The sequence below is a fragment of the Naumovozyma dairenensis genome, chromosome 1 (genome assembly GCF_000227115.2).
Source record: "Naumovozyma dairenensis CBS 421 chromosome 1, complete genome".
NCBI classification, from domain to species: Eukaryota; Fungi; Ascomycota; class Saccharomycetes; order Saccharomycetales; family Saccharomycetaceae; genus Naumovozyma; species Naumovozyma dairenensis.
In genome coordinates this window covers 1,558,931-1,584,443 of record NC_016479.1, presented here as the reverse complement: position 1 = coordinate 1,584,443, position 25,513 = coordinate 1,558,931, and the positions used below count along the sequence as shown (strand labels likewise).

The 25,513-nt window shown below is 34.0% G+C and overlaps 8 protein-coding genes and 1 non-coding gene across 9 annotated transcripts; 5 read left to right on the top strand and 4 right to left on the bottom strand.

The window, feature by feature from the left end:
- Positions 1–177: 177 nt before the first annotated feature.
- NDAI0A06920 (uncharacterized protein) lies at positions 178–840 on the bottom strand (the record flags this gene model as incomplete). The annotated part of the gene is made up of 1 exon (XM_003668041.1): positions 178–840. The coding sequence occupies one exon, from the start codon at positions 838–840 to the stop codon at positions 178–180; it is 663 nt and encodes a 220-aa protein (XP_003668089.1).
- Positions 841–2,197: 1,357 nt separating this feature from the next.
- On the top strand, positions 2,198–3,514 carry SUP45 (translation termination factor eRF1; the record flags this gene model as incomplete). The annotated part of the gene is made up of 1 exon (XM_003668040.1): positions 2,198–3,514. One exon carries the CDS (start codon positions 2,198–2,200, stop codon positions 3,512–3,514), a length of 1,317 nt encoding a protein of 438 aa, XP_003668088.1.
- A 307-nt stretch (positions 3,515–3,821) lies between these two features.
- MAK5 (ATP-dependent RNA helicase) lies at positions 3,822–5,801 on the bottom strand (the record flags this gene model as incomplete). Its single annotated transcript, XM_003668039.1, has 1 exon — positions 3,822–5,801. One exon carries the CDS (start codon positions 5,799–5,801, stop codon positions 3,822–3,824), a length of 1,980 nt encoding a protein of 659 aa, XP_003668087.1.
- A 578-nt stretch (positions 5,802–6,379) lies between these two features.
- On the top strand, positions 6,380–7,465 carry BMT2 (25S rRNA (adenine2142-N1)-methyltransferase; the record flags this gene model as incomplete). The annotated part of the gene is made up of 1 exon (XM_003668038.1): positions 6,380–7,465. The coding sequence occupies one exon, from the start codon at positions 6,380–6,382 to the stop codon at positions 7,463–7,465; it is 1,086 nt and encodes a 361-aa protein (XP_003668086.1).
- A 1,644-nt stretch (positions 7,466–9,109) lies between these two features.
- Positions 9,110–18,460, top strand: IRA1 (GTPase-activating protein IRA1; the record flags this gene model as incomplete). Its single annotated transcript, XM_003668037.1, has 1 exon — positions 9,110–18,460. One exon carries the CDS (start codon positions 9,110–9,112, stop codon positions 18,458–18,460), a length of 9,351 nt encoding a protein of 3,116 aa, XP_003668085.1.
- Positions 18,461–18,644: 184 nt separating this feature from the next.
- On the bottom strand, positions 18,645–20,153 carry ATG42 (carboxypeptidase C; the record flags this gene model as incomplete). Its single annotated transcript, XM_003668036.1, has 1 exon — positions 18,645–20,153. One exon carries the CDS (start codon positions 20,151–20,153, stop codon positions 18,645–18,647), a length of 1,509 nt encoding a protein of 502 aa, XP_003668084.1.
- A 386-nt stretch (positions 20,154–20,539) lies between these two features.
- On the bottom strand, positions 20,540–20,613 carry NDAI0Atrna13V. The gene has a single exon. It is a non-coding gene; the product is annotated as a tRNA-Val (tRNA).
- An 822-nt stretch (positions 20,614–21,435) lies between these two features.
- On the top strand, positions 21,436–23,556 carry MDM20 (Mdm20p; the record flags this gene model as incomplete). Its single annotated transcript, XM_003668035.1, has 1 exon — positions 21,436–23,556. The coding sequence occupies one exon, from the start codon at positions 21,436–21,438 to the stop codon at positions 23,554–23,556; it is 2,121 nt and encodes a 706-aa protein (XP_003668083.1).
- Positions 23,557–23,917: 361 nt separating this feature from the next.
- Positions 23,918–25,396, top strand: NDAI0A06850 (uncharacterized protein; the record flags this gene model as incomplete). Its single annotated transcript, XM_003668034.1, has 1 exon — positions 23,918–25,396. One exon carries the CDS (start codon positions 23,918–23,920, stop codon positions 25,394–25,396), a length of 1,479 nt encoding a protein of 492 aa, XP_003668082.1.
- Between the last annotated feature and the right edge of the window lie 117 nt (positions 25,397–25,513).

Genomic DNA, 25,513 nt, shown 5'->3' with positions numbered 1-25,513 from the left:
TTGCATTTACGTTCTGAAATATGAAGAAAATAAGGGGTCAGGTAGAGCATATGATTGGTTTCAGTAAATTTGACAAAGGCCTTGTTTTATACTTCCAAATATCGACCCACCAATATACATAATTATTGTTTAGATATTATTTAAAAAGGCATGATTCATGAGACCCTTGCTGAAACGTTACATAATTGTTTTTGGAGGGGTTTTTTCTGGCTTAGTATGCTTTGTTCCACCATCGGTACCTTCTTGATTTTTAGTTCCTAAACATTTTTCATGATCTAGACAATTCTTAATACATTTTGTCAGTTCTTCTTCACTAGTAATATGAGAGAAAAAAGAACTTAATGTAGAATTTGTCGGAGGGATAGAAATTCGAAGACAACCATCTGAACCTCTTTGAATATTGAAAGAAGGGAATATATCATCTTCATTTGTAGCTTTAGACCTAAATTCTTCCATTTCCTTATGTAAAGTTCTATCATCTAATCTTTGAATAGCTTGGATGATATCATCCAATTGAGATTTATGAATTATAATATTATTATCATTCCCTTTCCCATCTGATTCAATAGTGGGAACTTCATCAAAGATGTAAAGATGACTAGAATGATTTGTTAGATGATTTTCACGTAATTTTTCGAAATCATCTAAGATCGTTAATGGTCTTTGAACATCATCATCATTTTTCTTCCAAAAGACATGTTTTGTAATGAAAGCCTTTTGTATTAAGAATGCTTGAGAGATCAATGATTCCAAAAGTTCAGGAGTAAGGTTCTTAGATGCAGTTTTCCTGGTTACAGTTTCGTCTCTGTATGTAAGTGAGATTGGGTATCTGTTCATCATCTTGTAAGTTGAGAATAGGAAGCAATGTTAGTTATTTTTCCCAATAAATAAAAAAAATGTGTTCGGTTTGTTTATGATATAGCGGGAGAACAGCTAGTCTATAGTTTACCCAAAAATATCCTAGATATATGATATCGCTCTTTGTGTAGTAAGTAAGTCTATGTAAAGCCGTATTAGGGGAACGCTCCCCTAATTCTTTCAAAAGTAATAGGCTGTGACCATTACTTATTTTTTCGCAATTCGGAAACCAAACCCCTTAAGCAAGAAATTATTTATTACCCTAGAGGTATAAGTTCAAGGTAGATATATTATCTTGGTTCATTAGTTTTACCGTTTGATTTTGGTTGTACTCTTTGTTTATTTTTGTATTCTAGTTTACTTTAATTTTGAAAGTTGAGATTTCGTAAAAAATTAATGATTAATTTATAAAAAATAAACAACGAATTCTCTAAAATTGATTTGTTTGCCTTAGACCATAGCTAGATTTACAGATTTAAGGACGGGATAGCATAAGCTGAATACTAGTTGTACCCTGATTTGCCTTATTATGCTCTATGATTATTATATAAAATAAGTGACTGTAACTACCTGTATATTGTACTTAAACGTGTTAATAGATAACCCTGAACTACCAATAAGAAGTAAATCACGTCTAACTGATATGATCAACTACTACTACTAATTGTTATTCGAAAACAAAACTTATTCAATAGTACCCCCTTGTTTCACTAGAAAGTCAGGAAAGTTCCTCACTTCCTTTTAATGATAGTAAAAACTTCCCTCTACGATAGTAGAAAGAAAACTTTCAACAAAAATTTATGTACATGATTCCCTATTTTTTTAGAGAGGTCAGTAAACTTTATGGAAAAGTATGGATATGATATAAAACTTGATATGCTTTTGGAGGATAGAATAAAACCACAAAAAAAGAATTACAGTAGTCCTTTAATCTTTCATCTGTAAAATAAGGTCAACCTAGTATCTTTTACAAAGCTTCAAAATAGAGGAGATAAACCTATTTCCGTGGGCAATTACTAACCTTAAGCTATAACAACTCAACTTAGAGTAATCTATTTAGATACTAGAAGTATTAATTAAATACCATATCCGTCGTTAGCCTCATATATAATTTTGAGACACCCAAATTTTACAGATCACGTGACCAAATTGCTTTACGTATGTTAACCAATTTGAAAAATTTTCAATAACGATGAGATTGGCAAAAAAACATACCTATTATGAATAAAACAGCTATTAGCAACCTCGCTACTTTATTATCTAAAACAATACATAATATATATAGTTACAAGTTGACCAATCCACTTCGAACGTATACAAGAATTAGCCAACCGAAAATATGGAAACTGACGCAGAAAAGAACATTGAAATTTGGAAAGTCAAGAAATTAATTACCTCTTTACAAAAGGCAAGAGGTAATGGTACGTCCATGATTTCTTTGGTCATCCCACCAAAGGGTCAAATTGCATTGACACAAAAGATGTTGACTGATGAATATGGTACTGCATCAAATATTAAATCAAGAGTTAACCGTCTTTCTGTCTTATCAGCCATTACCTCCACACAACAAAAACTGAAATTATACAATAAACTACCACCAAACGGGTTAGTGCTGTACTGTGGGGATATCATCACTGAAGATGGTAAAGAAAAGAAAGTTACATTCGATATCGAACCATACAAACCTATAAATACTTCCTTATATTTATGTGATAATAAATTCCATACTGAAGTTTTATCTGAATTGTTAGAAGCTGATGATAAGTTTGGGTTCATCGTTATGGATGGGCAAGGTACTTTATTCGGTCTTCTTGCAGGTAATTCAAGAACAGTCTTACATAAATTCACAGTGGATTTACCAAAGAAGCACGGTAGAGGTGGTCAATCCGCTGTTCGTTTTGCTCGTTTAAGAGAAGAAAAGAGACATAATTATATCAGAAAAGTTGCAGAAGTCGCTGTGCAAAATTTCATTACTAATGATAAAGTGAACGTTAAGGGGTTAGTGTTAGCTGGTTCTGCTGATTTCAAGACTGATTTAGCTAAATCAGAATTATTCGATCCAAGATTGTCCGCCAAAGTTGTTCAAATTGTTGATATTTCCTATGGTGGTGAAAACGGGTTCAATCAAGCCATCGAACTTTCCGCTGAAGCTTTGTCTAATGTCAAGTTTGTTCAAGAAAAGAAACTATTAGATAGTTACTTCGATGAAATATCTCAAGATACTGGTAAATTCTGTTACGGTATTGATGATACTTTGAAGGCGTTAGATCTTGGTGCAGTTGAAACTTTGATTGTTCACGAAAATTTGGATACTGTAAGATATATCTTCAAGAATTCTGAAGATGAAGAAGTTATTAAGTTCGTTAAACCAAATCAAAAAGATAAATCATATGTAATGGATAAAGCCACAGGTAAAGAAACGGAAGCTGTGTCTGATAAACCTCTTGTCGAATGGTTAGCAGAACATTATAAAGAATTCGGTGCCACTCTAGAGTTCATTACAGATAAGTCTTCAGAAGGTGCCCAATTTGTCACTGGTTTCGGTGGTATCGGTGGTCTTTTACGTTATAAGGTTAACTTCGAGCAATTAGCTGATGATTCTGATGACGAATATTATGATGAAGATGAAGAAGAATCTGATTACGATTTTATCTAAATAAATTAATATCATTCATTATATCATTAATCAATTAACGGGCAAATTAAAAAAAGAAACAAAGAAGATTTTAATATAGAGGAGATCTAAAAACTATATCATAGTATTTTGTAACTGATAAATTTCTCAATCCTAAAACTTTTGTACATTTAACCATTTTCCAATAGAAAAGATTACATAATATTTTTAATTGGTCATTTTTCATGCTTTTTTTTCTTGAAAACAGTAACTCATTACTATACATTTCTATATATGATTTAAATCTTTTAAATAAACACTACAGCTAATCTATCCAACAGTTGTTTATTTACTTCTTCTGTCTTTTATTTTTCTTAGCTTTTAATGTCTCAAGAGCATCAACTTTATTAAACCCAATGATAGTATCATGTCCTCTTTTCTTTACTAAATCATCAGCTAAATTAAACAGACCACCTGTCAAATACTTTTTTCTCATATCCTTACGTAAAGGTTGTCTCAAAAGCTCATTTAGTTGTGCTCTCATATATTTCGTCTTATCTTTATCCATTGTTTTGTTTTGCTTCTTCGTTTTACTTCTATGTAATATACTATCTTTATCTTCTTCATCTGAATCGATATCGATACCTAGGTCATCGGCAGCTTTCTTCATCCAATTATCATCTTTTCTTAAAGATGAAGAAGCCATATCATGATCAGCCAGTTCACTCGCCAATTTTGACCTTTCTCTCAATTGAGAAACAATATCAATCTCAATGGGTAACAATGGAACAGTCTTCTGCCATTTCTTGTTCTTAAAGCTTTTACTACTACCGCTTTTATCTGCCAAAACTTTTCTTAATTTCCTCAATGGGCCCATAGCTTCTTGTGGTGAACACACCATAACTGATACACCTTCATTGTCTGCACGAGCCGTTCTACCAGATCTATGAATATAAACGTCTGCTGAACGAGGTAAATGATAATGAATGACATGTTTAATATCGGGAATATCCAATCCTCTTGCAGCAACATCACTAGCAATCAATACTGTTGGTTTCCCCAATGGAGTATTTACCAGAGCTTGTTGTTGATATTTTTCCAAATTTTTTAGACGGTTCTTTTGAGTCATTGATGAATGTATTTGGAATGAAGATATTTTTAAAATGTTTAACATGGCGCTTAATTTCTTTACTGATTCAATGGCATTACAGAAGATTAATGTTGATCCTGGATACATGGTGATGAAATAATAACAATATAAATCACGCTCAGTTGGTGCACATTCTATTAGCGATTCTTTAATTTGCGAACTAATCTTTTGATCTGGATTCATATCTATTATAATTGGTTTAGATTGGAAATGAATTTTATTCATCAGATGATGCAAAACAGTTTCCATTTCATTTTCATATTGTTTAATCTTCTTGTTCGATTTCCATGATGAATTGGCTAACTTATCAAATAGATCAATTGAAAAAGTTGCTGAATAAATCATTGTCTGCCAATATTGATTGGCTTTCTTTAATTTTAATTCTTTACGTTTTTGACCTAAGTATTTCAGAATTTTCTCAAATTCATCGAAATGACCATCTTGCAATAATCTATCTGCTTCATCTAATACTAAGGTATCAATTTGACAGAATCTTTCAATTAAATCATTGTTTTTTTCTAATAATTCTAAGAATCTACCAGGCGTAGCAATCACTATTTTACCACTATTATCATATTTCAATAATCTTTCTTGTTTTTGAATAGACAAACCACCTGTTAATGATAAAATTGCGTATGGTGAATTTTTCAAAAATAGTTGACTTATATTTTGTAAATGTTTGGTAACCTGTTGAGCCAATTCTCTTGTTGGCGTAAAGATTAATGCGATTGGTTTATTTTTTATCCCATCTGTCTGAGAGCTATCTTTTTTAGCTGTCTTAATTAAGTTTTCCAAAATTGGGATACCATATGCTAAAGTCTTACCTGAACCGGTAGATGCCTTACCCATTATATCGGCGTTCTCAAGAGCATATGGAATTGCCTTAGCTTGAATGGCTGTTGGTTTGGTAAATCCTAAACTTTGTAAACCCTGTAATATAGTTAATGAAAATTTAGCTAAGTTAGTCCATTCAGGTAAATCGATGGGAGCCAAGTCATCTACATCAACATCAGCATTAAAGACATTGCTTTCTAGCTCATCAGCCTTTCGTTCTCCGCCATCGTCGTCTTCATCTTTCTCTTCTTCTTCCTGTTGCTCCTGTTGCTCCTCTTCCGCTTCCCCACCCTCGTTATCAGAAGAAGCAGCTGAGCTTAATTCACCATCTTCCAAATCATCCATATTCTTAAACTCGATTAATTCAACTTCTTCATCACCTTCTTGCTCCTCGTCTCTATTATTATCAGCATCAGCATCAGAGGTTCGAATAAGATCACCATCCTCTTTGGCAAAGAACTGGGCTTTCCCATCGATGATTTTGACATCAACACCATCAATTTCTTCTAAACCTAAAACCCACCGAAATCATCTAATGTATCTGGAATTTCCACTGATTTCCATTTCAATTCAGATGCTTGAACTTGTTTCTTCATTTTCGAGGGTTTTAATGTCTTATTGAAATGCTTTAATATTTAAAATAAGTCATGTTTAACAACAACGCATCTCATCTCATCTCATCTCATCTCTTTTATTGAAACTTTTTTTCTCAGGCAAGTTTTTTTCATACAGATGTCCGCCCACGGGTTTGTTAAAGTGAAAATTTTCAGATTATAAGGTGAGATGAGATGAGATGAGCTGAGTTGAAAAATAATTAGTATTGCATAATACGTCCTTGACTGGTTAAAGATGTGACATCATATTCAATTGTGACTAGTTAAGTTAATAGTAATGCAGAGAATTTGAAATAACGAAGGGTGATCATGTTTGCATCACGAAGGAAACAAACCATAAGTGGTAAGAAGATTATAAAGGATGGGAAACGGATTAAACCACACAAGGCAAGAAGGATTATAAGGCGATTCCATTTTTTAATTGAAAGAAGGAAGAGTTTATGTAAATTGTTTAATGTCGAAATGTTTGACAATGATGAAATGAGAAATTACAAAAATGTTATGAGTTTTCTGAGCGGTTCTTTTAGTTCTAGGAATAATCGGACTGTGATGATGATATCTGATAAAAAGCAATGTTATGATGAGGGTTGGAATCATGATCGTATAGATGAGAAAATTGAGCGAGAATTATTACGACTTAATAAACAGACCGGAAAGAATGATATTTATGCTAATGAGTCCTTATTAAGGAAACACCTGATATATTTAGGTTACGTCATGAGGGAAATTGAACGCGAAGGCGGTTTGCAAAACTATCAACTTGCAAGTCAAGTAGGTCAAGATAAAGATCGTGGTGGAGATTCATCGAAGTTATTGATCAAATGGATAAAAGAATTAGTTGAAGGAGATGTTTCAATGAGTGCGTTAGAGATTGGGTCTCTTAGTGTTCACAATAAGATTTCGACCAGTGGTCTTTTCAATCCTGTTGTTAGAATAGATTTAAATAATCTTAATGATAGTAACGGAATCATACAACAAGATTTCATGAAGCGACCATTACCTACTGGGGATGGGAATAAAGATAAATTCAACTTAATATCGTGTTCACTTGTCTTAAATTTTGTTCCTACTCCAATAGAAAGAGGCGAAATGTGTGAGCGATTCATTAAATTTTTAAAACCAAACGGATACCTGTTCATTGTACTGCCTTTGCCTTGCATTAATAATTCAAGATATATGAACCGTGCTCACTTCATTGATTTACTGACTTTTCTTGGATACAAAGAAGTGAGATACCATGAAGCAAATAAAGTATGTTATTTCCTCTTACAACTAGAAGGTACGGACAATGGTAAACACCCTAAAAATGATAGAAAAGATAGGTTACAGTTTATCAAAAAACGAAAAGTACAAGACGGTAATAAGATGAATAATTTCTCTATATTACTTCCATAGATTTATTATAGCTAATAAAATGATCAAATTGCATATTTTAAATGAGAGATGACAGTGCATTTCCATTTTGTGTCACTGCCATGTGGATCCTGCCCTCTTCCATTTATAATGACCGTTTTGACTTCTGTTATCGCCCCTTACGGTTATGTATTCTTCCCGCTTCTGGTCCCCCCCCGTTCCGGACGGATGGCCTGCCGAGGTTATATACACGGGGTAATCTTGCTTCTCTCAGAAAATAAAGATTAGCCTGTGTATAGCCCTGATGAGGTTCTCTCCAAAGTTGAATCTCCCGTACCGAATGATAGGAAAAATGATCACTTCACCCTAATTGAGTGATCTTCTTCTCATTTGGACTCATTTCAATAATTCAAATGAGAAGAGGAGAATCCCTGAAGAGTAAGCCATTCTTCATATATCTCGACTCAAGTTTCGAACATTTGAAGATGTAATAAAAGGTACCAGAGGGACTATAAATCAACATTTTTTTTATCAAAATGAAATAAATGACAAGTATAAACAAACAAGATCAAAGTCGATTCAAGTTTTACCTCCAAATTACTCGGTAGAATATCTTTCAGACATTGCTACTTTTATTGAGTGTTCGGCATTTTACCGGAAGTGCACCTCACAGATTATCGAGAGACTGTCCTTTTTTGTTTTTTCTGCTCTTTTTATTTTTAATTAGGAATATTTATTAAGTTAGATTTCCATAGTTGGTCAACATCTTATGCGTATGTAGTCCAAATCACATCAGTTTGCGTAATGTTATTTAATTTAGCCCTATATCAAATAGAATTAAAATATGTATCTATTGGAAGTTTTTATTGTAAAGCTAAACATTTGTACCCCCGAAAGTTTTTGGTCCAACCCGACCCCTCTACCCAAGCCCGCCCATGTCTGATCGAATGCTGGAACTGATGGGAATCCGAATCTCACTCCCCTCTAGTGTTTTTCCCCAGATTCTGTTTGGGGAGCCTCCCCAAGATTTTTTGACATTTGTTCCCCGGGCGGACCCAGAGTTTTCTGCAGGGAGGTGGAACAGACAGCAAAGGCCCCATTTAGAAAGGACTTACCCGCACGACCCTGGATGTCATACACCGGCCGGAGAAGAGGGAAGAGGGAAGAGGGAAACGGAAGATTTGGTATGCAGCAAAGCAAGCACACAAGCAAGGAAACAAAGAAAGTAAGGTTCCTGACTTGTCACTGCCGTTGGTCTTTCTATACCTAATACAGTATAATCTTAATAATAGTCTCCAAATACTATCCATTCTTTTGTGTAGGTGGCGGATCTCCCTTTATCTTTTGTTTATCCATTGTTCTAAACCATTCATCATCCCATTATTATTTTGAGCAGAAAAAGACCTAAAATCATTCTCTAAAAGCCTGCATTGGACATTCAAGAAAAGATAATTTCCTGCATCCATTGTCCATCAATCTGTGCCCCTATCGACTATATTACACTTTTTACTTTCCAACACTTTGAAAGTACATCTTGATAGATCTTCTATCCTCTTCACTTAACAACACAACGACAAAAAAAGAGAGAGACGACACGTCAAACCCATTCATCATAGACGTTCTTCTTCATTATTCGCATGAAAAAAATAAGCATACTAATAATCACGATACACTAGTATACCAACAATGAGTTCAAACCCAACAACACAAGAATCTTTGAGCTCTTCACTAATCAAACACATTTATTTTGATAGAATTCTGCCGATTTTGCCTTTAGAATCAACTTATAAGAGTTACTCTCAAGTTGAATTAGATTCTTTTTTCCTCTCTTGTAGATCAATACTTTTGAATCTATCCATCTCAAATCATTTACCTTTAATCATCGAAGAAACTCTGAATTCCATAGATCTAATATTACACGATGAACCAATCACTTCAGATAATACCACAAAAGATTCTATTCATTCCATATTGGTATTGGTACGGTTATTAAGTGATATTGTCGAATATTATTGGGATGATTTAGAAAATCCAACGGATAATGGTAAAAAGAATAATGATGATGATAATAATACTAATAGTAATAATAAAAGGAATATTGAAAACAAAAATAAAAGAACAATGTTACCTGGATTAATAGTAGGGTTTTCTACTCATAGAACATGCTTCCACAAATCTCAACCTACTTCTTTCAATCCGAATTTGGCTTCAAGATTAATTTTCACTTGTAATAAAATCAAATTTAATTCAAGAACTTTAAGAGTGCTTAAAAATATGTCTCATAACTTATATGGTAATACTACAATCCCTTCTTCCAAAATTTTACCAGTTTATCAAGAATTCTTGAAAAAAAGAAATTTCCCATTGGTTTGTGAAAAAGTTGATTTAACACTTGATTATATCTTAAGATTTATCGCCGCAGCAAATCCTATAGAATTTAATAAGTATGTCAAAATTAGAATAACGGGTCCATTATTGATTTCTCATACTTTAACTGAATTAGGTATAGTGAGACACTTGGATTTATTTGGTTGTATCTTCTTAACCAATAATAATTTATCAGAATTTTTAGATACCGTTAGATTATTATCAGGAAACATGAAAAAGACAATTTTCCATTCTTTATTGTTATATTATGTTAGCAAGGCGATAATGTTTTGGATAATGGCTCGTCCTCATCAATACATTCAACTAATTTATGATTTACATGATCGTAGGAAAAGGCATGAAGATTCTCTTAGACAAATCCCACAATATATTAATATTCTGTTTGAAGATGTATATTCCATTTTTAATGTTTCAAGCTTATTAACCTATGTCTATAACGATCATAATCATAATCGGAATAATGGTATACATCTTTCAATCAATATACCCCATGAATCTAATAACGATAGTAATACAGATGCTTCGTCCCTAAATTCTACTCCATTATCACCGGCATTGACTAACTCTAATGCTAATATACCACTGAGCTCATTCCCAATGTCACCATCTCAATCAATGTATGGAACACCTATAAACAGCGGTAACCTGGATACCAATGAAAATTCCACTTCACCAAGTCAACCATTACAATCCCACCCATTGTCTAATGATGATCTCTCTTCATATAATTCAAGTAAGAAATCCTTTGGAACAGATGGGTCCTCCGAAAGTCAATATAATTTAAGTACTAATAGTCCCAATTTTACCAATCCAAAATCATTCCATTATTTAGAGAATATTCTAGAATTATACGCCGATTTCGACTCCTCCGATCTTTTAACGCACAGCTCCATTTTGAGATTTTTATTAGCATTAACTCTACTCGACACTGATGTTTACACAGAGCTCAACATGTCATCTTTTAGAGGTATACCGGACATTGATCAGCATGGTAATACTATTCCTATTTCTAAAACGTATCCAAATTTACACTCAATGACTTCACCTACGGGTTCAATAAACTCACCAAGTTCATCTTCATTACCTTCAAATAATAATGGTGCTAATAATAACAGCAGTAACAGTATTTCATCTGGCAGTAATAATACTAATAACAATAATAATAATAATAATAATAATAATAACGGCGGTGGAACTGGCCCAGGAAACGAAAAAAGTATAAAACAATTCACTCATGGATTGAAAAAATTAACTTCATTAAATTCTTCCAAGAAAAAATCATCAATGAAAAGATTTATAACTCTTTTATTGAGAAATCTAAATGGTGTTCAAATTGTGTCTGATGTTGCCATTATAGATTCAATTAGAACTTTGATAGCATTAATGACGATGACTTCACCTGTATCATTGCTAGATAATAAAGTACCCGCCGTTATCTTTTCTAAAAGATTATATGACAGTTTGGGTTACAATTTAGGACTTGGTCACAATTGGGATGCATTACCAAATAACTTCATTTCTAACGTAATGGATAAAAATTTGACAATATATAGAGAAATGCAATTAAAATTTTTCTCAGCAGCTGTTCAACTTGATTGTAATGGGTTCTTAAAACATTTACAATTGGATAAAGAATTGAAAACCCTGGATTTAGAAAGATTACGACTTTATACAGAAGGGTTTAGAGTTTTATTCCATTTAAAGAGCCCCAAGGAATTGAATGAGATGATTGCGTTAGAGACCTCTTCCTTCTTTAAATCCTTGTTTTCTGCGGTAGCTGATATATTATTAAAGTCATTTCCTCATTTTGAAGAGAGAATAAATACTTTGATCATTTCCATTTTGGATGGAAATATTGAAGAACGATTCCATAGGACAGCATCCTTGGCAAGATTGATGAGTAATGAATTGCAAAGAAGTAACACATCAATAAAGACGAAATCAACAGCATCCTCATCATCAATATCAAATGCTCCTTCTGATAAATCATCAAGCCAGAAATCCTATACATTAGGGAAAAATTGGGATCTTCAATATATTTTCCTCACTCATTCACCTACATTTTCCTCCAATGAATCTCCAAATGAACCTCCGAATGTAATGAAGACTGGGCCGGTCTCAAAGACAGTGACTCCAGTACAGATGCTAAATACAAAAACTGAAAGTTCAAGGTCACATAGTAATTCTGATCCATCGATGAGCCCAATATACAACCAAGGACTAGTTTCTCCGCAATCGACAACAATGAAAGGAAGATCTCCGTTGTCTGGTTCAGCTTCAGAAATAGAAAGACAAAGGTATAGTCCTGTTCAACAAAGTCCTACAGAAAGACCATTGGCTAATACTCCATTCACAGTAGATTCCGCATTATCAATGAGTTCGCCAACCTCTAAGACAGTAAACCCTTCCAGACAACCACTGCAACAACCCAAAGCTAGAAGGGCATCAGATGAACGTCTGCCGAGAATACAGAGTAAAGTAAGTCTAGCCACTAATCTTTCAGCGGCTACCCAATACAGCTACACTAACATGAGTGAAAATGATGACGCAAGAAAAATAATGATGAACATTTTCAGTATATTTAAACGAATGACTAGTTTTTTTATCTCACCAGGACAAAAGAATACATCTGAACCTACATGGGCATCTAGAGATTATGGAAGTATTATTAAACCAATCTTTGTATCCATAATAGACACCAATTCAACTCTACAAGCTACAGCACAATCATTCATGGATATCTTAATAAATTATATGTCTGAAGTTAATGAAGATGTATCAAATCCTGTAACAATATCGGATCACTACTTATTATGTACTTATACGGTCACACTATTTTCTTCCGCATTGTTTGATTTGAAATTACCTAGCATTCAAAGAGAATTACTCCTCGATATTATTGTGAAATTTATGCAAGTCAGGTATCATTTGTCGAAACTAGCAGAAAAACTATCCTATTTGGAGGCGTTGGAGCAGATCGAAACCAAGACTTTCCCATTACTAACGGCCACGTTAGGTGGAGGTCTAATCGTTTCATTATATTGTAGTAGAGGTGAAATCCCAAGATTATCAAAAACGGCTTACAGTGAGTTTCTACAAGCCCTACGATTTTATGAAAATAATGTTGGTGAAATTGATGTAAAATGCATTTATAACATAGGATTCGTTAAAGCAATGGCAAGTGACAACTATGCTGCATCTGGTTCTGTCGCATTCCAAAGAAGATTAAGAAATAATATTCTGAAATTCATTACGCATCCAGACGTTATACTACTTGACGCCTTGGAAGTTTTATTTAAAAAATGGCATGCATTCAGTACAATGAGAATTTTGAATCAAGAAGAATTAGTAGATTTTAGAAGTTTAGCAGGAATAATAGCATCAGTATCAGGGATTTTGTTTACTATTGAAGAGGAAGGAGATGAATTAAACCAATTTGAATCCATTCGAGAATTTAGATTAAAATTAATCAAAGATATAGATTATTTCATAAGTCAACAATGTCAGTGGTTAAATAATTCTGATTTATTAACGAGAGAAAATTCTAGAGATATTTTGAGTATCGAGTTACACCCTTTGACTTTTAGATTGTTATTCCAAAATTTGAAAATGAAAATTAGCGATTTGCAGAATATTGATCTATCTGCTATTGATCAAGAAGATACATCATTCGTTCTTTTGGAACAAATAATTATTATTTTACGAACCATATTGAAAAGGGAAGATGAGGAAGGTGTATTGGTCCTATTTTCACCTGATATTATTGAAATAGTGGGTAGCCTGATTGAAATCGTAGAAAAGATTCAAAACGAATCTCCTAAATACTATAAAGCTATTATTCAAATGTCAAAAATGTTTCGATCAATGGAGAGTGCCGAAACTGAGCTTGGTATCAAGAACCACTATGTTCTGAAAAATCGGTGGCTGAAATTAGTTACAAGCTGGTTTAAGCTAACAATAGACAAAGATTATGATTTTGAAAACTTAACTAAACCTCATCGTGAAATGGACTTGAAGAAAAGAGATCAAGATTTCCTTTATCTTGATAGTTCAATTGAAACGTCAAAAGCTCTAGCATATTTAACTGAAAATGTTCCATTAGAAGTACCGCCATCATCATCCAAGGATGAGTTTAATAGATTGGAATCTGTTGCCTTTAGTAACTACTTCACAATATTATTGAAAGGTTTGGAAAAGAGTACCGATCTAGAAAAATTCCCAATATTATTGAAACATAAAATCAGTATCTTGAATGAAAATATCATCCTTTCCTTAACAAATTTATCAAATTCCAATGTTTATGCAAGTTTACAATTCACATTACCTATGGGTTACTCTAAGGACAAAAATATTAGAATTGCGTTTCTAAAGGTCTTCATTAACATCGTTAGGCATTATCCTTCGCAGCAAAAGATTACCGATGAAAGGAAAATGGCGGCGCTTGATGAATTACTGAAATATTTTATTAACCATCCAAATATCATTTATCCTTTAGGTTCTATCTGTCCGGCAAAAGATATTGACAGTTTAGCCGCTGGTTTGGTAAATGCCTTCGAAACAAGAAATGCTGGCCATATCCTGGTTACTCAATTGATTAAAGATGAAATTAAAAAAGCTTCAAGGTATGCTGACGTTTTAAGAAGAAACACCGTTGCTACACGCGCTCTATCATTATACTCGAGAACAAAAGGCAGTGAATACCTAATAAAAACATTGAGACCAATATTGCAAGAATTGGTCGATAACGGAGATTTTTTCGAGGTTGAGAAGATTTCGCCTGATGAGCCAAACATGAATTATCAAGTTGATTTATTTGCTAAATACTTGCAAAAATTGGTGGATTCCATTACAAATTCACTTCCAGATTTCCCTCCAGAGCTATTAATGATTTGCCAAACGATATTTAATTCTGTTAAAGATAAATTCCCCGATTATGCCCATGTTGCTGTTGGTTCATTCGTCTTTCTAAGATTTTTAGGTCCGGCTTTAGTAAGTCCAGATTCGGAAAATATTTTAATTATAACCCATACAAGAGATAAGAGACCTTTTATAACCTTGGCTAAAGTTATCCAAAATATTGCAAATGGTGCCGATAGTTTCGTTAAATGGCCAGCATTAGAAAAGAAAAAAGATCTATTAAAAGAGTGCAGCTCGAAGATATTTACGTTCCTTTCCAAGCTTTGTAATGCTGATTGCAGTTTTGACACAGATCTTACAAAATCGAAGAGTGTTCCAGGAGATTTCCATTTCTTACACCAATATTTATATAGTCATGACCTTCAATTTAGAAAAGTTGTGTTGAGTGGAATACAGACTTTTGAAGATTTCCAATTTTTGAAACAGTTCGTTTCTGTTGTTGATAAAACTTTGGGGTTTATAGGCCAACCTAGATCAGAAGTTAAAGATGGTATCCCCACCTTTGTTAAAGAGCACATGGAAGAATATCCACAATTGTATGAGTTCATGAGCAGACATGCATTCAAGACGATGACTGTTGATAACGATGAAACATCTTTTATTCATGAGTCCATCTCTGCGGATGGTATTCCTGTTTTCACTATAAGTTTTAGTCAATTATTTAAGACTAGTCTCGAGCCTGAACTGGTAGTTTTCAAAGTCATTGAGAATTTTGCTAAATTCTGGTCTGCAAGCCACTATCTAATGTGTGATTTTACTTCCTTTTCTGCAAATGAAGTAGAGACCAGGAAATTAACGGCTTTGTTCTTCAGTATTCTTCCTGATACAGCTTTAGAGAATTGCGCCGCCTGCTACTTTTTGAATGTCAATGACACTTTCCTGACTTATTGGAGAGCAGTTTTAGATGTTGATAATCCCTATGTTGTATTCAAAGTACCACATTTCTTTATTAATAGTAATACTGATTTAAATATAGTGAAGAAATTAGGATTATCCGGTAAAAGTTTGGAAGTTTTCCAAGATGTTCGTGTTTCATTACATGAAATTACAATGTTCAACGAGACTACAGTATCATTTACACCAGTTTCATTGAAAATTGGGAATAAATACTTTCAAGTATTATTAGAAATGGGTCAAGAATTAGAAATAAAAGAAATTGGCATGAAATATGAATTAAAATTCAACAACGTCTATGAGATCTCTGATTTAGCATCGATTGGTGTTTCTTCCATTACTGGTGCACCATCTGAATTTACCTTAGGATTTCAAGATAATTCAAGACTAATTTTCTCAAGTTCAAAATATTTGGAAATAGTGAAAATGTTTTACTATGCTCAAGCTAAAATCGAAGATGAATATGGTATCGATACAGGAAAAATGATTAAGCAACAGTCCAATAACGAAAAGGATATACATGGTGCCAAAGAAACTGATGAGATAATATGTCATCTTTTCCTTGTGATTTTGGTAGGCCTCTTTAATGACGATCATGTGGTAAAGAATATTTCATACAATTTGTTAGTTGCAACACAAAATGCGTTCAACTTGAATTTTGGGACTCGTTTCCACAGCTCGCCTGAGGTGTACGTACCGGATGATACAACAGCATTCCTATGTCAAATAACGACTTCACTTGCTGTGGACTCAGCTCAAGTAACGCCATATTTATGGAGATATATTTTGGATGGGTTAGAAGCCAAAGAGTTCCCTCACGAGCATGTTCCGACAGTTATATGTTGTTTATCATATTGGGTACCAAATCTATATAAATTCGTGTATTTGGCGGATGAAGAAGAGGGACCTGAAAACACATCATATATTATACGGTCATTGATTAGCTTGACTGTTCGTGAATCTTCATTTACAGCTATTTATCTACAGCAAATTTGGTTTTTACTAGCTCTCGACGGTAGACTGACGAATTGCGTCGTCGAAGAGATCATCAATCACGCTTTAGATAGAGATTCAGAAAATCGTGACTGGAAAAAAGCCATTTCACTTCTTACAGGGTTCCCTACTATCGAGATTGCAAGTCAAATTGTGAATAAACTAATCAATCTAATTCAATCATTTTTACCGTCGTTAAGGTTAGAGGTTTCCACGCATAGCTGGGCAGAACTGAAAATACTGGTGAAGGTTAGTGTCGCTGTATTCTTTGAATCGCCATTATTGGCTCAGATGTTTTTGCCCGAATTACTTTTCATTGTCTCATTGTTAATTGATGTCGGGCCAACTGAAGTTAGAGTTTCTTTGTTCGAACTGATAATGAATATTTGCCATTCTTTAACAATAAATGGTGCACTTTCAGAAACCAATAGAGAACAGCTCGATCGCGTGTGCTTCGTTTTCTCACGTCAAAAAATAAACTTTATGTCAGGTTTTAGTCAAGAGAAAGGAAGGGTGTTACCTAACTTTAGTGCCTCATCTTTTGCAAGTAAGTTCGGTACCTTGGAACAATTCACAACAAATATTATGCTTCTGATGGAATATGGTTCAACTACCGAGGGAGCTCAGTGGAAAACAAAGTACAAGAAATATTTAATGGATTCAATCTTCAATCATGATTCCTTTTTATCCGCTAGAGCAATGATGATGCTAGGTGTAATGGGTAAGAGCTACACTTCAAATATGTTATGTAAGGACTTATTGACTGAAACAATGAAAGTAGTCTCCAATCCAATTGTTGATGATGAACAAATGTTTTTGACAATTTCTCATGTCTTTACTTACAGTAAAGTTGTAGAGGGTTTAGATCTAAATAGTGGTATGGTAGAGAAGATGTTTTGGTTATCAACTGCGTTTGTTGAATCACCTCATCCAGTTATATTTGAAGGCGGGCTTGTTTTGATGACCAATTGTTTGAGAAGAATTTGGTCAGCCCATTTCGAAAGTCCGAATAAAGAAAAAGCTATTATGGCATTAAGTTTGCTTAATACTAGAGGATTCGCTGCGGCATTTTTGAGTGAGATTGAGAGTCATAATTCCATTATCTGGAATAAAGATAACTATCCTCATGTATTACTAGCGTTTATAACCAGAGGACTCTCTATACCAGTTGTTAAAACTGCGGCTGTTAATTGTTTAGAGTTGTTGTTCAGGAATAGTTACCGCGAATTGAAAAATGATTCAAAGTATAAGACATATTTGTGCTATCTGTTCTTTATTTACATATTATTTGGTGCTGACTCCTTAGGCAAGTTATTAGCGTCCGTGGGATTTGATCAAGACTATGTTTACTTAGATGATAGAAATAAGATTCCAAGAGAACTTGCTGATTGGATTTCATTAGATGTTCCGTATCCAAACGTGACTTTGTATCAGGGTGGGTTATTCTTTATCAGCTCCTTTGCCGATGAACCCTGTAAACTGAGATTCTCCTTGATAATGAGGTATCTATTGAAGAATAATGCGTCCCCAGTGTTTAAAATTTATCCGTTAGTCCGTAATGAGTTGAGAAGGCTTTCTTCGTTAGAACAGACATCTCCATGTGTTGCCGTTGTATTTGAAATTATTGAGCTGGTTGTACAACATGACGAGTTTAATTACTTGGATAAAATTTACAATAACAATACGACAGCGCTAAAGGAAAGAGGACTAGCTGTTGTGACGAACATACATAATTTACAATTGCACCTCGGGGATATTATGACGGGAATTGAAAAAGATGAAAACATAGTATATGAAAGAAAGAAACTAATTACCAAGATTATCTCAAAGATGATTTCTACATAGAATATGATTTTTCCCATTTCATTTTGATGAATTTTCAGAACTATATAATATAAATATAATTTTATAATTTTATGACGTTTACATTTTATTTTTTTCACTTTGATGAGTTCTACGTTAACCGATATATATATTTTTGTCTTTTCTATACATATAAACAAGTTTCTTATTTATGTTCTACTTTCCTTTAAATATTATTACCATTCCTGAAAGAGCGTTTACCAGAGAGCCATACGTTGAGCATTTCCAAACTTGCTTCAGGTTGATCGTATGGTACCATATGACCAGATTCATAGACTCTTAAGAACGTTAAAGGGCCATAGTTTTTCACTTCTCCTAATTCTTCTCTAGTCTCGGAATGAATCCATGGTTTTAATGGTTGCAGTTCATAAAACGTATCATATTTCCATTCCAGTTCTTTGGTCCAGGCTTGATTTCCTAACCAATTACAAATAAAATCTTTATCACCTGCGTAAATCAAGACAGGAATATCCATATCTAATAATTCTCCGACGAATCCTTGGAAGGGCTTACTTCCATCCCCTGTAAAAAAGAACCCTGTAAAAACATCTTCATTGCATCCTGAATAGTGATCAACATCTGATCCTAGAACTTCTTGAACTTCAGGGAAGTTCATATATTTCTCTACATACTTAATTCCATTATAGCACAATCCTCCCTTAGAGTTATCTTCACAAGGTCCCCTAATATCATATGGGTTCAATCCTGTCTTCTCAAATGGGCGCATCAAAGCAGTCTCACAATATGAGGAAGAAACTACACAAGGAAGATTTGATTCAGTAAGATAACATACTTGATTTAATCGATGACAACGGTTTGTTGGGCCGACCATATCATCACATTCTTTCTGCGATAAAAGTGATTTATGTCCACCTTCCCCACAAGCCATTGGCCTGTAGTAATCTGATTGAATCAATGGGTCTGTTATGCCGTTGCCTATCATAATAGATGATAAGTTGAAGGTTCGTAAAGGGTTTTGGACAATCTCATGAGCAATTTGAGGAATATAATGCCCTGCATATGATTCCCCGGCAATATGAAAATCGACATCTCTTAGATGTGGGAATTTCTTGAAGAATAACTCTAAAAAAATATAGACATCCTTCCCTGCAACATTTGTTGAAGTTACCTTTTCATCACCATATGAAAAGCCAACACCTAACGGTTGTTCTAAGAAAATAACTGATGCATTATTATTCCATGAGTAAGGATTATGGATTGGTTTCATATCAGGCCCGATTGAAGACGGTCCCAATTCAAATAACAGACCTGTAAAGGAAGAACAACCTGGTCCACCATTCAACCAAAGGATAAGTGGATCATTTTTAGGATCATTTCTACTTTCGAAGAACCAATAAAAGAAATGCTTCGAGTCCTTATAATCCAAGTAACCTGACCACTGGTTGACTGAATCTATTTGTAGTTTTGCAGGATCGACAGATCGTACTCTTAAAGAATAGTCTTGGTCGATTGTTGACTCAATTGTAGTCTCAAAGTCATTTTTAAAACGCCAGTTTTTGGGAATAATAGATTGTACTTCATTTTTGAAGATATTTCTATTTCTAACGCCGAATGTTTCTTGTAGGTTTATATCTTCAAAGATAGAGAACGCATCAATTGGAACAGATGCCCAGCTTGTCAATAAAAGAGCATTAAAGAAGTTGTTCAACTTCATAATAGTGCGGTAATGTAGATATTTTAGTTGATCTGAGTTTTAAATGCAATAGATAGGGATAGTTCTAATTATTTTAGAGGAGTTTTTGTCCAAAAGCATTCTTTTCGCTAAAGAGTCTCGTCGAGGTTTCTAACCCTTTTTTTTTGTAGTTTTTATGGAGACGCCAAAGTTAAAAGCATTTTAACACCAAAGATTACATTCGTTAGAGATCAACACTTGAAAGAAATACAAAACAAAACTAAACAAAAATGAGAAGGTAGCAAACAAGCGTAATAATCTAAACAAGCACTAGAACTGAAAGCTCCAGCAATAAAAGCTAAGTTGTAGTTCATAAAGTAATCGATCTATTAAGAGGAAATAATTAGAAAATTAAAAAAAAATTAATTTGATTTCGCCCAGGATCGAACTGGGGACGTTCTGCGTGTTAAGCAGATGCCATAACCGACTAGACCACGAAACCATATTATTTCGTGATTTTGTTGTATTGCTATTCCACCCAACCAAATAGGATAAAGGAACAGAACTGTTCGATATCTAGCCATTTTGGATGAATACCTAGAAAATCGATCAGGATATGAGAATGATATTCAATTAACCCAGTAGTTGGAAGGTCTTTAGATGTCTTATTACTATTGAGTGTTCCCACACACGAGTGTCCTACTTAATTTTTATAGCCAATTGGGTGCTTCATCATCAAAAGACTACAATAATCGAAATCCTATAGACGATCGGAAAGAACATTTGTATCTGATATTAAGGATAACATGAGTTGTCTTCTTCCTATACAGACACCTCCTTCTATCGGATACTTTATTGTGTAGTTCATACAGAATGTAAAAATTCGATAAGGCAAAGCTACTTTTCGAAGTTTTCGAAAAAAAATTTATAGTTTATTATATCTTTATATATTTCTTCCTGCGAGGACAATACAACATATCTGGCGATACGTTTAGAGCAGAATAGTTGCAAGCTATACCATTTAATTGGAGCTAAATATCAAACTTGATTTAAAGAGGGTGGCGGTGATGTCATCCAAAATTGAAGAAGTAAATTTTTCTGTTAGTTGAAAACTCTAACTTCAAACAGTGCAATAGAAAAAATAAGACTGCTAAGAAAGCAATTTCCAAAATCGGTTTATTTTTCCATATTAGAAATATATGTCCAATATAGACAATCCCCTACCAAATTCAATTATGATTCATCATTAGGAAATCTTTACGGCTTGAAGGGTACAACCGTAACTGCTGACTTAAATGCTTTAGATTTATTGCATAGGTTCTTCATGGAATTAGGAAGATCAGAAGAGGCGTTGCATGTTTACGAAAAAGCTAACTTTAAATATCCCTCGTACAATTTAGTGAGTCAATGGTTTGCTAAGGCATTGGAAGATTTCAATTATGGTCGTATGGGGACAGCTAGTGGACAAATGGCTAGATTCGAAGACGTTAGTAACTTACCAAGTCGTGAATATTATTTTTGGCAGGCATTATGCATTGTGGCCCAATTCAAATTCCAAAAATATACTATGTCTGAACAAGAAACTAAAATTTTACCACAATTGGTATATAAAAATTTATGTAACATCAGACCGTTCCAAACTAACCAAGAAATTATTGTATTTGGTTTTGTTATTGAAGAATTTTTCTTTAGTGATAAAGAAAAAGTTGAAGAACTTATCAATCTAATTATCCCGGAACTATCTAAATCGGTTGACTTATATTTCAAAAATTTTCTAGTGAAATTTTTGGACCAACTGGGCAATTATCAGCTTTTATTTGAAAGTTGCCATACAATTCTCAAAAGTATCGATGACTTTGAAGTGATTAAGTCGTTATTAAAGGCAGGAAAGGAGTTAGGTAGAACTAAAATTGAACTCTTCGAGATAATTGATTCTTTTGTAGGAGATTCCAGAAACTCTAGATTGGGAAGATTGGAAGGTGATCTTATTTTCAATGACGAAATTACTGAAGCATCCCTCTTCCACTACACTGAAAAGCTTCACAATAAACCATGCTTTGCAGTTGATATATCATATTATAAAACTAAGATTCCAGATGAGTTGCTAAAGAAAGTGATGTCTAATTTTGATTCCGATTTAATTCATGATGCAAATGTTTTTGCTCTGTCAGTACATGATCTTGATAGTGTGCAATATTTCAGTAAACATAAGGAAACGTTAGCTAACAAATCCAAGACTGATTATTCAAAATGTTCCACTTTTATTTTAGATATTGTTAAGGGACGGATTTTTGGGAAAAACCCCACATTAAATGACCTTGTTCTATCTTTAACGATACTAGAGAATTATCAACAACAAGACCCTTATAATTTCGACACTTGTGTTTGGTTAATTGCAATTTATATATATCTGGGTCTCATTCCATTGGCATATTCCCACTACGAAAATCTGAAAATAAAAAATGTCCAATGTGATTCTCTCGATTATATGATATACTCGAGATTTTCTTCCTTATTCCCTGCTAAACAACATGACCTTCTGAACAAGACGTTCGAAGAACATAATAAATTATACACCAACTCTTTAACGAATCTACCTCAATTCATCAAAATAGCTTTTGAAAGGAAATCCTACAGTAAAATCATAGGTATGCTACAATTTAGAGAACAGTTAGAGCATTCTTTAGTCCGATGGATGAAGACCTGTGATTTAGCACAATTACGTCGTTTATCTAACGATAAACGTGCACAGTTGCTAAAAATAATGCACCAAGGATGGGAAACAAGAAAGTTAACCGGAGCTACAGAATGGAGTGATAATAGAGATTGGACAATCTTCGAGAAGAATATGAAGTCTTCAGAATTACCAGATATTTTATCTCCTATGAATATCAGGAACGAATGGGTCACACTTAACTTCCTTAAGGAATTCATGATCGAGGCAATCCCGTCAGGGAAGCAATTGGAGCATATAGATACTGAATTAGAGAAACTGTTCTCCGAGCAAACGTTTGAGTCGGTGCTGACAGAGAATTTCACATCTGTGGAATCTTGGTCCTTTAAGATATTTTATGATTTATACAAAAATGACGGTAAGGAATTACGAAAATTATTGGAAGAAGTCGCTACTACATTAAGTGACACGACGGCTTGGAAAATGACACATTATTATTTGATTCAATTATCTACTTTGAAAACTTTAGACAATTTCAAGAGAATTAAAGACACGAAAATTAAGCAACTTATCAAGGAGAATATACAACGTTTGAGAACATCCTCTGATTTGAAATTTAAGAATTATTCATCTCAATTATCAAAGGCATCTGAAAACTTGAAAAAGGGTAGCAATTTGGAACTACTAGAGGCACTTGGTTATGATCCATTGGGTGCATCCGGCTTACACGCGGCCCTATTGACCGTCCAAAAGGCAGTTAAAAACTTATAGACAGTTCCCTACTCGAACCAGATCATAGATATATAACGGTAATCTTGTATGCACTTTAATAGATCATCTTTAATGTAACATTTCATCAATATGTGACGGTCAATACTATTTATTTTCTATATTTTAATCACTTTTCCGTAAGCGGCTAAATGTAAACAACGCACCCTGATGAAATTTTTAGGATTCACTAAGAAATACTTTAAATATAGACCAGGAAAGTATAGGAAAGAAGAGGAGCTCTTCATCATCTGCATGGTAGGTTGAATCAATAAAATTCATACTAACCAAGGCTTGAATCCTTCAAAACCTATTATACTTTTAAAAATTGAAAGACTAGAAGGAACAGCAAGAAATCGGACAGATGGATGACTTTTCACATTTAAATGTCTTCGAACCACTCGATACTAATTCCTTATCCATAATATCAACAGCATCGTCTAATAATAATACGAATACACGATGCCAAACAGGGCAGAATGGGAGCTTCAAAAACTCACCTGTAGATGACTCCTTTATGCCATCTATCGCTAACAGAAATGAGAACGTAGCTCCGTTTAAATGGAATACCGAAAAGAATGAATTCAAATTCGAAAGTAACAGTACTCCTTCCAAGAAAACGCCTCGTGGGAAATCGTTTAGTCATTCTCATTTACTATTACCTAGAAAGAGGAGATCACAATTAATCGGTGCTAAACCTAATGTCCCCTCCAAATTATACCAATCTACTTCCAAGTTAGAACTCATTGACGATGATAAATTGACTAGCTTACCTATAGCACCACCTCCCGGCTGGAATTCAGATGAAGACAATGATGAAAACTATAATACAGACGGAAATATGGTAAAGAAACAAAAATTTAACCCTCGAGGGGAGCTAAGAGTACACAACAATAATATGAAACGCTACGTTAGTTACAATATTCAAAAAGTTCAAGAGAGTTCTGAGAATGGTGATGTGCTTCAAGATAACACTGCTCCCTCAATTGTGGTCGTTGAAGACTACATCCCAGAAGTTATGGGCAGAGGAACTACTAAGAAAAAAGTTTCTGTCTCTGACTTAAAAAGTAAGATGCTCAGGAAAGACTCTCACCGGATACCATTGAAGATGAAAAGAATTAAAAATGACTCTACTTATACATATCCAAGCAAGTCTATTTTACTGACTCCTCATGCATTTAATGAGGAATATTCTCTGAATGGCTCTATACTGGAAGAAGGAAGGCAAGAAGGTGACTTGAAAATTTCTGATTCAATACAAGATATGGTGGATGACTTAATAAAACAGCCATCAGAGTTTGCTGGTGAGGATAAATACCTAGCTGATCTCCCTATAAAACATCCCATAAAAACATGTGTAGTTTGTGACAAAGTCCTATACGAAATTAGTTCCATATTGATAGGACATAATGACTACAAAGAGATTGTCTGTGGAGACTGTGCCGTTAAATATGAACAGGCGGCAAAGATCTTTGAAAATTGTGAGTTTGAAACTTCCGCGGAGAATTCGAACAATACCAGCATGATGAGTTCTCTAGACAGTCCTGTTGAACCTTTTATTGATAAGAATTGGGATTTGTCCGTTAATAAGGCTAATTCAATTAATAAACGAGAGAAAATAAAGCAAGATTATAAATTTTCTGATGAATTAATACGGACATTAAAGTCACAGTTAAGTCACAGCCTCCCATATCAAAACACTCTTGATAATACTGGTTCATTAACTTGGTTCTTAAAGGCTAAGCAAAAGATACTGCTACAAGTCCAGAAGAGTGGTTTGTTCCCGCTCTTCATAAACAGACAAAATGAAGTTTCATATGATGAACAGAAAAGCAATCGCTGACTTCAATTACCGATTATACCCTATCTAATTGAAACGAATATTTCATTTTTGAAACCCTGTAGATCTTTTGAGATCCGCAATTTTCAAATAAGAAAAAAAAAAACCTTTATTTATTCT